The sequence below is a fragment of the Megalops cyprinoides genome, chromosome 2 (assembly GCF_013368585.1).
Source record: "Megalops cyprinoides isolate fMegCyp1 chromosome 2, fMegCyp1.pri, whole genome shotgun sequence".
Classification (NCBI taxonomy): Eukaryota; Metazoa; Chordata; class Actinopteri; order Elopiformes; family Megalopidae; genus Megalops; species Megalops cyprinoides.
In genome coordinates this window covers 3,488,713-3,504,679 of record NC_050584.1, presented here as the reverse complement: position 1 = coordinate 3,504,679, position 15,967 = coordinate 3,488,713, and the positions used below count along the sequence as shown (strand labels likewise).

The window sequence follows — 15,967 nt, the reverse complement described above, 5'->3', positions numbered from 1 at the left end:
ATAACGTAAGCTAATGTTGAGTCTCGCAGAGCTAACTTGAATGCGATAGCGAACGTCAACAAGTTCATTTGTTGATCCATGATTTAGCCAGCTGACTGGCTGAGCATGCTGAGCAACTCTGCTTTCTGCACCCCAATCTGGTGCTGCTGAATTGGGAATTTATTTATTTTTACTTTACTTTCATGATATGAAATACTAGGATAGAAACAATTCCTTGTTTTTTCAATGGCTAAGACTGTCCAGATTCGTGTACAACATAATCCTAAATGTCAATCCTGAACCATGAGAACCATTTTATTGTGGGGTGACAATCTTGACAATTGCATTGTGCCTCTCTATTCTTATGCCTCTACCCACACTTCATACACCCAAGCCCTTATTTATACACAGCTCTGCCACTGTCAGCTCAGGGCCAGGAAAAGGGCGAGGCCTCACCTGGACTGGCTCGGGCAGCGGCTCCATCAGCTCCACCCCCTCGGCATAGACCTGGATTAGTGCAAGTAGATCCCTAGACTTCACAGCTTCATACAGCTCGCTCATCTTGGCAAATGCCGAAGTGCAGGTCTTGCGGGCAAATTTGTGGTCCACATACTTGGCATTGATGAACTCCTTCCTTGCCGTCCTGTGGGGTGAGGGAGAAGCAGTGCCTCATGGGCAATGGTGTGGTTGCTACGTACAATTTATGTGTATCACCATTACACCTGAGCAAATCTCAATTTAGGTCATAAAAGTCCATCAAAATACACGTGTAATACACTCACACCCACAAAAGAATTCACTTGCAAGCCATTCCTGTTTCGGAGTCCCAGGCGTAGACCAATTAATCAAAACAGCTTCATTACAATAGCTTCCAATACAATAATATCCAAAACGATGGAAGTAACAAAGACAAAATATAAGTTGATTTACAAGTGTATTAAAAATAATGCCTCAGTTTGCTACTCACAGCATATCATCAATCACCAAGAAAGACAGGATTCACGTTTCTGCCAATCCATTACTACTTATTAAATCATTACTTCAAAAAAAAAAGCTTGCCTGACTCCCAAATGACATATTCTTGCTACTATTCTCTGAGCCCTTATGAGCTCACAACCTTTCAAAACTGATTGATACTTGAATTAAACCTGAATTAAACCTGACATAAGTTTGTCATTAACCATTTAATTTGTTAATTTTTTTACAAAACAGTGGCAATCCATTTAAATGATGAAAAGCCATTTATCCCTGTTTGAAGAAGCAGAAACATGGAATTCAGGTAATATGGAAAAGGCATTTCACTTACACAGGAGAAGCAATTTAATGGAACATTTCCTGCCCACCCTGCTTTGCCCTCTCAGTTGAATCCTGTCTGTTCTCTGCTGTTGTCTCATTCCAACCTATTAATGTTTCACTAAAATGTGCTTTCTCTCCTCTTCCTCCACCTCCAAAATGTTTAATTTGTTTTTTGTTTTTGTTTTTTTTTTTTGAGGGGGAGGGGGCATTCCAGGTTTATATGGTAAGCTTAGCAAGATGACTTACACTGGTCCTTAGAATGCTGTATGTTATGTAATGACCCTATCCGTTGCAACAACTCTGCTCTCAGCCTCTTAACTTTTCTACATGCATTTTTTAATTGTTCTGAATAATGGTGTCTGCTCAATGTATAAAATGTAAATGTAAATGTCAACCATAGGATAGTGAGCGGAGAGGTGACATGGCGCAGAAAGGGTGAAAGTGAATTGTAACATCTCATTGAATCACAAAACAATCACATTATTTCACATTTGCTGGTCAAGGGGAAAATATATCGTTTCCCTCCTCTATGTCTATGTCTACTCTACAACAGGAGAAGCACTACCCTATGAGGAAACTCACTCCTCTTATGCCCTTGAGTGTAGATGATATAATACACAACTTACATGTCACTTGACGGAACGGGCTTTGGTGAAGGACAAGGAAGGTTCCCTTCCATAATTTCATTAAAACTACTGTTTCCTACATTCTTGGCCAGCTGCAAGGGACAGACAAACAGAAAAAAAAAACCTACATAAAATAGCAGGTACACAGGTAACTGGGCCAAAACTGTCCAATTAATGCAAACGATTTAAAAAACAGATATTAATTGTTAGTGGCCCCTTCAGTGGTTCATATTGCTTTAAAGAAGCTCAGTGCTGTCTTCTGAAAAATGCCAATTGTTTACTTTACCATCACCACTTAAAATGAATGTTCTATTGGAGCTTGAAAATAATGTTAAAAAATCACATTTCCATATAAATAAAAAATAAATGAAATATTTAATATAAATAAATTCAATATAATGATTTTAAAAAAACAATAAGTATGTGAAAATGAACCCAGGAAAGAAAATAGAAAATGAGTGTCTTAAATATTTAGTAACTATTCAACCAAACACTTTCCCTGAACATTCTTATAATACAGGTGCCTTCAACATTCATACAGCTGAACATCATACTAGTAAAATGTACTATTGGTACATATTTATTTTTGCAAAAATCTACACAGAGCAAACATTCTAAATTAAGAAGCTTCCCATTTTCATGACAAATAACACGTGTACATTTCATGGGTTGAAAATACTTGAAATTGGCTAATACGATTTGGACTCACCAAGAGTTCAGAAGTTCCCAATTTATCTAGCTCCATGGACTGGATTCGTGAAATATGTACTCCCATCTCCCTGTGGATGCCTGAACACTCAATGCATGTCAAAATACCCAGGTTTGTGGACAACCATTTGGGGTCTGCAAAAACAGGAAAACACAATGTGAGTACACACTTTAAAACTCAACACAGCACTCATCATCATTCTGTTACATACCCTGGATACTTAAAACATCTGGATACTTAAACATTTAATGTTTAACTGCAGGTATGATTTTCAGACACGAGGGGGCATAGCAACCTTCTTTCTTTATCACCTGAAACCTTAGAAAGGTTTATTTAAATTTAAACTTGCAAGCGGGGGTTTTAGTAATTTTCTTTCTACTGAGCTGTGACTGAGCTCTTGGAAGTGGTGAAACATTAAGAGATCAAAATGGACAGTCTATGTCACCCACTGAATCTAGGCACTGCCATTAGTGCAGGGAATATTGATTTTACAACTGAAATAATAGAGATAAATATATTAAGTACAGACCTAACACTCAAATAATGTCAAATTAAATTTTAGATTCTGGTTGCTGGTCTTCACACATTGATATTGATTTGCATTTGTTAAATGAGTTGGATATATTTCTTGTCTAACTGGGACAATTAAAGCACACAATTCCCAGGGTCAAATGCATTAATGTTCGACCTGCATGTTTCCCTTAAAATACAATTTATGGCATCTTTCAAGCGTGAAATTTACTCTGCATGAAGGCAATGAGCTGCATCACTAGGGGGCCTCAGTGATTTGAAGACACAACAACTCCTGGCTGAAACTGCTCACAAGCGGCAAACATGGCATCACGCTGTGCCTCTTCCTGGCTGCATTCACCACAGTGCATGAGACACTGCTGAAAACAGAATCATGCATCTGAGCAGGCTGAGCACTTTGTATCGCAGCAGAGTACAGCACACAGTGAGAGCTCCGCCTGTGTGATACCACTTAGAGGTCTTTGCAGAAGTTGAATCTTCAGAGGTCAAGCACTGGAAGCATTACGGATTTAACTGAACGTGCCCTGTGGACACGGCTGGAGCTCGCAGTTATTTTGGTGTCCTACAGCCAACTTGATTGGACAAACGTGAGTCATCAGTTGAGAAGCAGCAAAGCTCATGAATCACAAACAAAACAGCATGTGACCTGTGCACAGATGAGTGGGCAAAGTACACCCTGCAAATCAGCCCAAAACAGCTTAATATAGGCACAGAGGTGAGGACAAGGAGCATTCCTTCTGTCCTGTAGCGTATGAAAACTGAGAATCAAATCTTGGATAAGAATCTCTACTCATGAAAGTATTCAACTTCAGCCATCCCAGCTGATTAAGCCCGGAACATGCTGTAACTACATATATGCAAAGCAAATAAATAAATAAAGTGGTGATGTAATGTTTCTTCTCTTACTGCTCATCCTCTGGGTACTGCTTTTCTGCTGACAGAGGGCTATTCAGTTATTATCTGAGGGGGCTGGGTGAGGTGGAGGCTTTGTGGGAGGTGCGTGTGGTGCTGACTCAATTTTTCAGTTAGGAGGATCAGGTGAAATGCATGCTGGGAAAAGAGTGACTGAATGCGGCAGAGACAGGACCTGGGTGTGTCTGTTTGACTTCACACGGCTGGTTGTCAAAGGAGGAGGGCAGAGATGTAGCTAATACAGATATGTGAACAGACTGTACTCAGGCACTGTGATTAAATTTGTTGGTCACTGACTAGTCAAAGATTTTGAGCCTGACGGCAAAGAAATTCACAGAAATTATGGACTCAATAGATGTTGATTGTAAGACTGTTTCTCTACACAGTATCAGATAAAAACAGGTTATGCCTAAGAATTCTGCTAAAGAAAACAAAAAAAGCTGACACAACAGTACATGACACAGGCAAGCACACACACACAGAAAAACACGTGTTCCCAAAGACATAAAAGCACACACAAAAATACATGCAACCTTACACACACACACACACACACACAGATTAGACTCAGGTGCACAGACAGGACGCATGCAGCGTACCTGGGGCCCCACAGTCGCAGCACATGTCATTGCCGGGCATGCGCAGCACGTCATCAGTGATGGCCTTGGTGAGGTCCTCCAGGCTGTCCTCCCCAGGAGTCTGCTCCCCGCGGAAGGCCATATTCAGGGCCTCTTCCTTACTGTTAGTCAGCACTGAGATCCAGCTACAAATGCAAACAGTCATAAGCATTACACACGTCAGTAATACTAAGAGTGGTTTGGGCACTGTTGACTTGGATGCCTCCAGAAGCCTGCAAAAGGCTTGAAACTGCATCTAGGCCTTTGCTACTGTGCCGATGAATGGTGCTCTTGAAAGAGGAGCATTGTACTAGTAAATAGAGATACTGCGTAAGTTATGCAAAGTGCAAGTCATCTTGGGAAACTGCACATAATGAGCTAACGAATCCTGCAAATGGAACAGTATATGGTGGATGTTTAGGCATGCTAGGTTAGAGCCCTCATGATTTTTCAAAGTTGCTGAATCACAATAGCCAGCACTGGGTCTGCATTCTTCAGAAATGTTCAGAAAGGCTTGGTTCCTTTGGTTATCAAGTGGCTTAATCCTCCCAGTACTGTTGTTGAAATCCTACCACTTTGTTGTTAACTCGAAATGAAGAAAGCGTACTCCCCAGCCAGTACAATTCTTCCAGCAGCAAAAAGGATGCAGTAACCATCGACAATGAGTTTAGTCTCCCAAGACTTGAGAAAAACACAGTGCTGGCTGATTAATATGGCGACATCCCAGCCTGCCACAAAAGCCCACTCCAGCCAGCCACGAGTCATCACATGTTCGATTATGGCAAAAATCATAATCACGATTATTTTGGTCAATATTGAGATCACGATTATTTAACACGATTACTCATTGACTTTGGAAACATCATGCATTTTTTGAACTTGTTTAAAAAAACTTGTCTTTTTAAACCTTTCACACGTAACTTATTTTTTATGATATGTAGCGTGCGTGTTACATTACATGGTTTGTTATGTTTTCATTAGTGTTATTAAGCTCCTCATAGTTTTCAGTTAGCATCTGCTATATTTTTTAATGTTAAATCGCTGTTTCCTCAAAGCTAAAATTAGCTAGAATTTTTCCAAACTAGTGTTCTAATCGCACCGGTTTTAGCATACGCACTAAATGGCTAATCACACCGGTGTGACTGTACGAACTTTAAATATAATTCAACTGAAAAACAAATTTAAAAATAAATGTAAAAAAATTAAATAAATAAAATAATAAATTATATATATATATATATATATATATATATATATATATATATATATATATATATATATAATTTCAATAAATGATGCAGCACAATAATTGTTTTATCTCGATTGTCTTGTTTTCATAATCGTTGGAAGCCAAAATCATAATTGAAAATAAAATTCGATTAATCGGCCAGCCCTAATCACACGGCCATGCAAGTCACTCCGGAAACAACCAGTGCACAATCTCTAGGTGTGTCCCCCCTTGCGGTTTACCAGCTTTGATGGATTAAAATGTCACAGTCATCAGAAAAGAACAGAAATGCATCCAGTGGAGAGCTGACCTTAAATAGATAGTGTTCATTCACGGAGAGACAACTGCTAAAAGCAATTTGAGGTCATGAAAGATCTAAGTTAATGTACCCATTAACGTGTGAGAATAACTCAAATTTCAGTGTCCTTCCTTTGGGCATGTGAAAGAGCAGAAAGTGGTTTCACTGACCTGAATACCTGGCAGAAACCTGCACCGTATGCAGTTGCAGCTCACTCTCAGATCAAATTGAGGTTCAATCTCTTAACAAAAGGGACCACATTCAAACCCACTGTTTCTTCACTTCATACTACTTGCTGATGTAAATATATGCTAAAAATATGTATTCACAACATAATGTATACAATCCCCTCCTCTCTGTTTATATACAGTGTACACATTTATACCTATTTACATATTTCATAAAAGACAAAGAGAGACATAGGTATAAATGTGTGTTTTGAAAACAGGAAAACAGCAGCTTTACCAACTGCAATGACACAGCAAGAAATATGTCTATTTGTTGTCTTGTTTTTGTCATGATAAATACAGGCCAATGTTCCATTGCATACTTCTGTAACTTGGCTTATCTAATAAGATCTGTTTTTTTTGTTGTGATCCCATTTTGCTCGTGCCTTTGTTACACATCAGTTTGCAGCTTTGAAGAAATGATCGATCCCTGGCTCCACAGGCTGGCTGAAGTCTGCACTTACTGTGTTGGAATCCGCCAAAATCACTTGGTCTCACCTGAGACCAAACCGCCACCGAGCAGCAAAGCCCCAATGCCTTTCACATGTGTCGGACCAAGACCAATGTTTGCATGCAGACATTGGATCAGAAAGAGGTCTTCTCTTAAATAATACATCAATAATCTCTAGTTATGAGCTCACCGCCCACCCACCTACCCACATGTATACACATGCACACATACAGACACAGGCACATACACAAACTTACATCACAAACTCCTGCTCATCCTCAGCCTGGAAATGGTATGTTCGATTATCTGCTGAGAGAACAGAAATGGAATGAGCGCAGACACGACAGGGGTAAGCATTATCTCGGCTTGTCCCATTTTCAAAAGCAGTAGGCTGAAAGGCATTCTCTGGCAGCCTAACACCAAGCAGCCTGCAAGAAAGGTCCTTGCTTTCAGGCAGCGTCGACTTTATTTGTGGGCTTGTGGGCTCACAATGCTGCCCTTTTAGCAGTCAGGATAGAGAGGGCACATCGGCAAGGGAAGCGGACGTCTGGCAAACAACGACACCTCTTCTTTAATGTGGAGCACTCACACACACTCTGCCTCAGTGTGGCACAACCCATTGCTGGGTAAGTGGGCACAGAGGGTATACTCACGGGAAATGAGGTCGAAGCACTTTTTGTCCTCTCCGCTTGGCTTCACCTGGCAGGTGAGCAGATTGAGTTTAACTGGCTGCCTGTTGGACTGAAGATGGGGGGGGGGGGAGAGTTCACTTCAGAGTCTTTTAAAATGAACAGCAGCAAGGCAGGTCTCACTGATGGAAATGAAACATGGTTTGTCATTCTACACTGACAATACAATTAGTAATATAGACATATTATCAATAATGTAATATAATATAAATTAAAACAATTTCATTTAGTTTAGTCCCGAGGAGCAGACATATTCTCAGCTGCCGCAATATCAAAGTTCACAATCAGTTTGTAACCACTTAATACACAGTAAGTCATAAAAGTGACATAAGCACAACACATTTGGGAAAGAAGTACTTTGCTGAAGATAAAAATGAGACAGAAATCTCTCTGCCATGTTTCAGCTTGCTCCAAAAATTCTGGATGTGTATATTTGAGAGGATTATTTCATCTTCCCTTTCAAAATGATGCCCCCCTCAGTTAAGCTTAATTGGTCCTTCAATTTATTCAGCTACAACAGCCAATTGACAGGCTAATCAGTCTTAATCAATTTGAATAATCTTCAACACCAGTTGCACCAAAACAGACAAATTCAGCTGCAGAAACAGCTTCATTAATTTTTATACACACTTCCAACAACACATTTCTGTCAGTAAGGATTTCAAACAGATACACTGCAAAAAATAGCCCTTCAAAAATAAGAAATAAAATAATTAATACAAGGTGTTTTTTGCTAGTAATAAGTGAAAAAATCTGCCAATGGAACTAGTGGAAATACACTTGTTAAGATTTCTTGAAATAAGGTGTTATAGTTAAGCATTTTTAAGATAAGGGATCTTAAAATTAGGTGGAAAAAACTAATTTTGATCCATTTTTAACTGGTATTAGGACGTGTTTTTGTGTCATGCAGTTTAAAAACCTTCTGACTTGTCAAAAAGGCTTGCTTAATTTGATATACCACTCAAAGTAAGACGTTTTCAAGACAGTTTCACCAAACAAGATATTCAAGATGCACCGTCTAAAAACAAGTCCTTGTAGCTCAAGGACATTTTGCTTGTTTGATGACTGTGTCTTATATTAAGAGTAAAGAGATATTTTGACTTGAAAAGAGACAAATATGCTTGGTGAGATTTGGATTTTTTGCAGTGTAACTGTGAAAGAGATGTCAAATTCAGGATTCTACCTATCTATCTATATTCAATTAACGCCTCTGGCAAACTGAAGGGCCTGAGCTTAGCCAAGCCCAAGCTGAGCATCCCAGGGAACTATACTCGGAAACACCACACTTGAGCTCCAAATCACAGAGAAGCATGTGATGGCAGCAGAAAAAATGCGTCGTCCCACATGTGGTCACTCAACAATAATAATGGAAAGAGAAACAATGGCAATTAGACCATAGAATAAATGTCCGGTATAGATTCTCCACTTCAGAGCAGTAAGCTTATGATTACAGCCAGAGCCAGCGGAAGAGACATGTGACAGACCACACCCAATACGAACAAGCGACATTATGTTTTCCCCTACGCACACGGCCCTGTAATCTGGCAGGGCATTGGACAAAACGCTGTAGTAACAGACAATTCTACGGTTTGCGCTCAGCTGGCACCATCATCTGCAAGCCAGCCGCTCTATTATGACAGTGCCGTGAAGGGGAGAAATGAGATGTTTATCAGCCGCAAATTAATGATGATCAGCCTCAGGGTCTGCAGCCAAGCTGGCACGGGCCCAGAGGCAGGGTCACTCAGAGTGCGTCTGCCTCTGCAATGAATGGAAGGCAGGGGACACAGACTATGTTCCAGAGCCCGCCTCCAGGAAGTGACCTCTCTACACATGGCTGCCACAGGGCCTTGTGTTGCTGATCCCCTTCTCCACCCCCCCCCAGATTTAACCAGGAAACAACACCCCCTCTGCCAATCTGCCAAATCCGGCCAATCAGACTTACTGTGGCGTGTGATATGGTGAGGATCCCGTTCTTCACCGAACACTTCCTCCGCTGCCACACCTTCCGCAATCTGGCAGGAGGAGAAACAGGACGCAATGCAAATCATTACACCTGCTACACACATTCCACGTGAGGTGTGTAGGAGAATATCTGCCGATATGAAAAGCACACAATAGGACTGTCATACCTGCAAAACACTGAATAAATATCAAGTGAAAGTAATGCAGAGTAATGAAAATTTGTAGAGCAGGGAAGTAAGTAGGGTACCAATATGTTAACACTGAGCTGACAGACAACTTTGTTTCATAATGTTCAGGCATGGACCACTGCTAATGCAGAATTAACAAAGAATTAGAAAGGGAACTAATGGGCTGCAATGTGGCTGTGTCATGCTGCATTTGGACTTTGTGACAGGAAAATTAAATTTCATGAATCATCTCTCAATTTCCATGCATATTTTGCCATGCCATAGACTGTAAACTGCTTTTACAATGAAACCATAGAACCATGGAAGGATCGCAGGACAACGTAAAAACATAATTTTCATTTCAACTAAAATAATAATAATAATATTATTATGGAGTAGCAATCTGAAGAGACATAAAAGAGCAATGATACATTTTTAGCTATATTGTTTGTAATAGGCGTGTTTGTCACTACAACACTGCTTTAATAAGTGTAAACCTCCAAAACATCAATAAAGTATACTATATTAATAAAATATAGTTGTGTCACCTTAGCGTGGCCAAGGAACAATGGAGATTGCAACTGCATCTTTATTTTACAATATGATAGAATCTTGTTCTATCACATCTTGTAATCTCAATAAGGCAACAAGTAAATACCTGATGTGCATACAGTGATATGCATGCACACAGTTAAACGAAGATCACTACATTCCATTTTTAAGCAATCTTATACACCCTGCTTATTAGGCGGGCAATTCCTCAGACATTCATATTGATTCCTTAGAAGGCAGGGATTAACTACGAGTCAGCATGGTGTTGGCCATAACGTATCAGCCCCCACACTCACGTGCTTGCATGCACACACACAGTTACACACAAACACACACACACTCAAAACCAGAAACACTGTCCTCACCCCAGGCCTCTCAGTCCTTAGGGAAATGAAAGCAGGTTCTGGGTACAGAGTCTGGGTGATCAATATTGTGGCAGAATCCGTCACCGGGCCGTTGTCTTTCCAAAAATTCTCCAATAACACCCTGGGTAAGTCTGTCCTGTCCTGTCAGTCATGTGCAGTTTGCATTTCACTTATCACTGTGGTGTTTTCAATAAGGCTTTCATATCACTCCCTCCTCCATCACAGGAGTTCACAGAGAGGGCTAAACTGTCAAAGCCAGTTTTCAAGGATTCAGAATAGAAGTTAACCTGAAATACATTCTGTGAGCTGGGACTTGCAAGCTGAGAACTGAAGAAAAGATCTGTCTGCAGTGCTTCCTGGATCAACTTTGGAGAGAAGGCTGCTGGGAGGAGCATGCGACAGCCTGCCCATCCTCAGTGTTCTGAGCACTTGTACATGTGTGGATATGCAGGTGCAAGTATGTATACATGTAGGTGTATGCTTATATGTGTGCAGGTGCATGTCTATATGTGTACACAGCACCTACCCATCGCTTTTCTTCATCAGGTAGCCTTTTTTCTCACTGCCAAACTCTTTGTTGCCCTGGAGCTGGTGCATGCTGTATCCACCCTGCTTGCTCTGAGAGTCCTGCAGAAACACAGGCAGCACATGTCAATAAAGCAAACTTTCACAACAACCACATACACCACATATATCCCCACAGACAAAACCTGCTATAAATGTGCACTTCTTACACAAACAAGGATTGTAGGCTATGAGCAGCAACAGTCATGACCGATTTCATTTTGTATTGATTGTGGGAGAGTATACAATATTCTGGGATTGTCATTCACACTTTCCACATCTATGCTGGCAAAGAAAACTTTAAATATACAGTTTGGGCTTTTTCATTCTTAAAATGACCTATAGGGGTACACTGGTACAGAAATACAAACAAATGAAGAGTATTAATATGTCTACAACTGTCAACTTAGATGACAGAATTAACTTCAATCAATATAGTTCACAGGAACAAACCACAGATATGCAAGTTATTCCACTGAGAGGCACAGAAGGTCTTTTCTGCCTGCATCCATCAAACTATACAACTCTTCCCCTCTCTGCTGCAACATAGGATTGACTGGCACTTGATGCCCTGTGCTGCCCCCCCCCCCCCACACACACACACACACACACACACACACACACATACACAATCTTTGCACATGGGACAATAACTGTTCAATTGCCATCTGGTCAGGATTTGCACTATACAGTTATCATTGTTTTGCATATTGTACAACAATAACTGTTTTTCTACTGCACTTCATACTGTATAATAGCAATAACCTTACCCTTGTTTATTCTTGTTTCATAATTCATTTTATACTATGTATATAATCATAGCACAAGCATGATAACTTCTCCATCTCACTATTCTCATTTATTTATTATATGACAGCTACAGAAGTACTGCACAACGCATAATTGCATAAACATTCTTTTGTTGTTATTGATGTGTGCCGGACGGTGCAGTTGTGACACTCAAATTTCCTTCAGGATTAATAAAGTATTTCTTATTCTTATTCTTATTCTTATTATGGCAATACTGTTCATTTCCCCTTATTGGTGTTGTCCAGAGCAGCTCAGATTTGATGCATTTAACAATTCTGTGAAGCATACAACTACACAGGCACAGAGTATACAAAAGACGTTAAGAACTTACTCTCCTTGACTTCATTCCAGAAAGGCAGCGAGAGAGAGAAAATAGAGAGTGTAAAAGACACGAAGAAGCAGCAGAGTTATGGCCATTGGTGCTCAGCGCAGGGGCAGAGCTGACGGCTCATTGCAGAGGGGGCGAGGACCTGTAGTGGGCCCTTACAGCTTATTATAGGCTGGAGATGCAAGACAGATCCAAGGGGAAACTTACGGAGACGGAAGGGCGGAATGGAGAGAAACACGGATTACAATGAGGTGTGCTATTTCAGCACACCTCATTGCGTGAGACCATTTTTAAATACCGCGACTCCGTCAGCAGTGACGGTGATGGGAAATAAAACAAGACAGCCGGTCACCTAGTTCCTATACTTTGGGACTTGAACAGAGGGTGTAATTTTTCCCATCACTTACACAAGGATACTGGACAGTGAATAAAGTTTTCTGTAACTCTATTGTGTCTCTGCTCATTCCAAATAAATATTGTGGCGAGAAACTTAGCTATTTTTTGCTGCAATCAATACACACAAACAAACTTACTATTTAAACTTAGTATATTAAAAATATTCAACTAAACAACAAAAATGCATGTTCAGTCAGGCAGATTGGGCCCAAGGTGGGCCCCTTTGTAACTGGAAGAACCGTGGGCCCGGGGCAGCTGCACCCTCTGCCCCCCGCTCGCTCCGCTACAGGCTCAGCGTTATAATCCACACTTTTAACAGGGCCACAAACACACAGCAATGTCACACACAAGCACTGGCAGATCTGGGAGCTGCTTCAATTCATCTCAAACAACCAGTGGCTCAGTAGGGTTGATCACTTAGTCATGAACAGCCATTTAAAGAACATTGATCTGCCCCTCACAATAAACACTGCATCGCTAACACTGACATTATGGCAGTCAGAAAGGATTGCTCATCACATACAGAAATGTGCACCTACACTGAGCAATGATTTTAACCTGAATCGCGCAAATGATTTGAAGCCTCTCCTGAGATTAGTGTAGGCAGATTTTATAGGCAAAGGACAGCAGGATGTGCCAATGTGAAAGTGGGTTTTGAGGGTGCGAGAAGGGTCATGATTTCACTTTCAAAGTCAGTTGACTTAAATTATGTTTACAAACTTTAGGACTTAACTGTAACCAAGGCCAATGAGCAGAGCCCTGGGAACCAGCAAGAGTTCTGGACTGCTGTGAACACCTCATGGGATGTGCTACTGCAGGAATACTTCCAAGCATTTTTCAAAAGCATGTCAAAGAGGTATGAACTCATAATTAAACACAGAGAGGAACACACAGGACAGAAAACTACTGACTGGTGTCATTAAATGCTTTTCAAACTCAAGTAATTACCTCTCAGGTGAGAGATAAACTGCTCCTATGTACTAATGTCAAAACATAAAAGTAAAAGGATTCTTAATATTTACGATATATCACATATTATAAAACTTGCATTGATGGTCATATGTGTAATTGTTGGCATAGATTGTGGAATATATTGCAATTTCACAACAATGTACAGATTATAATAAGCAATGTTTCAACATATTCACCTGTAGCATAAATAGGTAATGTCAAACTGAAGTTATTCACACCCAACCTAAGTGTATAAACACTGGTAAGTATGTAAACACAACAGTAAGAGTCCCATCTGTAGAGTCAGTATTGCCAAAACTGACTGTGGATTAGACAGTGAGTGGCATTCCACTGAGTAGTCAATGTGGCACAACACTGGTTACCAGCAAGACCTATATCACACTGGCTACCAGTATGGTACAGCACTGGCCACTCCCTCAGCGAAACAGGGGCTCACTTCTTTGGATTATGCATACTGACTTGGTTCACTATTCTTCTCATTTTGTAGAGTATGTCTCTACAAAGAAGGCCTTGATGCTCATTGATTAAACTGTGGTACATTGACTTGTTTATGCTTTAAAACAAATCAAATCACAAATGCAGGCAAAGCTAAACTCACTTGAGCTTGGGAAACTAGAGTATGCCCTGGCTTGGTCTTAGACTTCTAAACAAAGCGCTTATTTTTTCATTGCTGGGTATCTCACACAACTGCCACAGTTGATCAGAGTGCATTTTTCACACTTGGAGAACTCTGTTAAGGGCTGAGGTGGTTCCTACTCATGGGGAATGAGTCTTGTGCATACAGTACTTGTGCATTCTAAAATATGTGGGCGTTCAGTGTGGGTGAACTGTGCTACCAACACTAGGGATGTCATTATCCCTCTGGCAGCAAACACAATTAGATAAAGAGAAAAAAATTGCTGAAAAACTGGTCAGGAGGACATTAAAAGGGGCAGGAGATACCACATGTAGTACTGATAGATATTAACAAATGCAGATTCTACATGTGTTTGTTTTCTAAACAAAGCTTATGTATATATACAGTTGTTCAGTGAAAGAGATGGTATTAATCTCAGTCCTGACAGCACAAATATAAAAACAAAAATTCTCTCCTGTGTAAGATTATAGTAATTTCTGACCAGACATGGTTCAGAATCAGAGAACTGTTGAACCTGATGGCCTTATTATCATAGTTACAAAGGAAGCTCCACACCTCTGGCGCCACATTACAGTTGGAGCCAAGAGCACTTGATTAAGGCAGGCAACAGCCATCAATTGTATAATACACCCAGGAGTGGGCAATTGGCAACCACCACAGACAAAGGGGTCTTTAGTATCAAAAGATCCTGATTTGCATTGGGAGCATAGGTTGATGTTGCAACATTGTAAGCCTATTGTCTGTTGCCATTTGTTTCATGGTATAAAAGGCCGATCACGGTAACAGTTCTCTGAGTTAAAGCTTCGCAGGCAGAGATGCTGCCAGATTCCATCTCCACCAAATAAAGCTTTTTCCCCAAGCGTGCTTTTGGTCCGGTTCGTTTACTTTTAAAATTACAAGAAAATCCAACACCTGCTATAGATGAAAGTTCCAGTCTCAGTCAGACCTGATGAGGTTGTAGCTGCAGGTTTACAGTTTCTCACATATCACCTCTTGTATATTAAAATATGGAGGCCCCAGCACTAGTCACTCACGCACCCCGCTCTGTTTGCCTACCTCCTTCTGGTCCAACTGTAGAGAGGACTTGATCAGATCCCGCAGGGCGGTCAGCTGCTTCTTCTCTTCATCCTGTGTCTGCTTTATCTACACGCAAATATACAGAGAGCATTTCATATTTAATCAGAACACCAGTGCCTCGGCTGTCCTGTGAGGAACCCCTCAGGCTTTTGATATCTACCACTCAAAGAGGAGAACATCCTGATGTTTAAGTGAACATGACAGCAACTCATGACTTGAATTTAGAGCATGGGTGAGCGCCTACCTTACCCCTCTTTCCAATCCAACTTACTGAAGTCCGATTTCAATACGTTTATTCATTATCAAGTGCCTGAGTAGAGTTATCATGCTCTGCTGAAATATTTCTTGCAATAAAAAGAGAAGGCATTTTGAGAAAAAGCACAAGTCATTCAGTAAACTGGTACTTACATTGTACAAATCAGCAGCCAGCTTCTCTATATACTGCTTTAGCTTATCTGCAGTTTTCAAGCCATCCTGGAAAAAGCTGAGAGAAAATCACAACAACAAAGCATTATTGTCAGGACCTCCGCCTGAGGTCCTCCTGTTCTGTATTTTTCCCTGTCTGTCTTTGTGG

General features: G+C 40.6%; 1 protein-coding gene across 5 annotated transcripts in view; it reads right to left on the bottom strand.

Annotated features, from left to right (window-relative positions):
• The window catches only part of asap1b (ArfGAP with SH3 domain, ankyrin repeat and PH domain 1b), a 110,994-nt gene that overhangs the window by 17,273 nt on the left and 77,754 nt on the right, over window positions 1-15,967 (bottom strand). For 4 of the 5 annotated variants that reach the window (XM_036521346.1, XM_036521344.1, XM_036521341.1 and 1 more), the window contains exons 8-18: window positions 15,802-15,877; window positions 15,373-15,459; window positions 12,315-12,323; window positions 11,136-11,236; window positions 9,506-9,575; window positions 7,528-7,615; window positions 7,132-7,180; window positions 4,653-4,816; window positions 2,611-2,744; window positions 1,902-1,993; window positions 436-622 (exon numbers count right to left, since the gene is read on the bottom strand). In XM_036521346.1, coding sequence (XP_036377239.1) covers window positions 436-622; window positions 1,902-1,993; window positions 2,611-2,744; window positions 4,653-4,816; window positions 7,132-7,180; window positions 7,528-7,615; window positions 9,506-9,575; window positions 11,136-11,236; window positions 12,315-12,323; window positions 15,373-15,459; window positions 15,802-15,877 — 1,057 coding nt within the window. The remainder of the gene's footprint in view (window positions 1-435; window positions 623-1,901; window positions 1,994-2,610; window positions 2,745-4,652; window positions 4,817-7,131; window positions 7,181-7,527; window positions 7,616-9,505; window positions 9,576-11,135; window positions 11,237-12,314; window positions 12,324-15,372; window positions 15,460-15,801; window positions 15,878-15,967) is intronic. The other variant, XM_036521342.1, reaches the window with a different exon arrangement.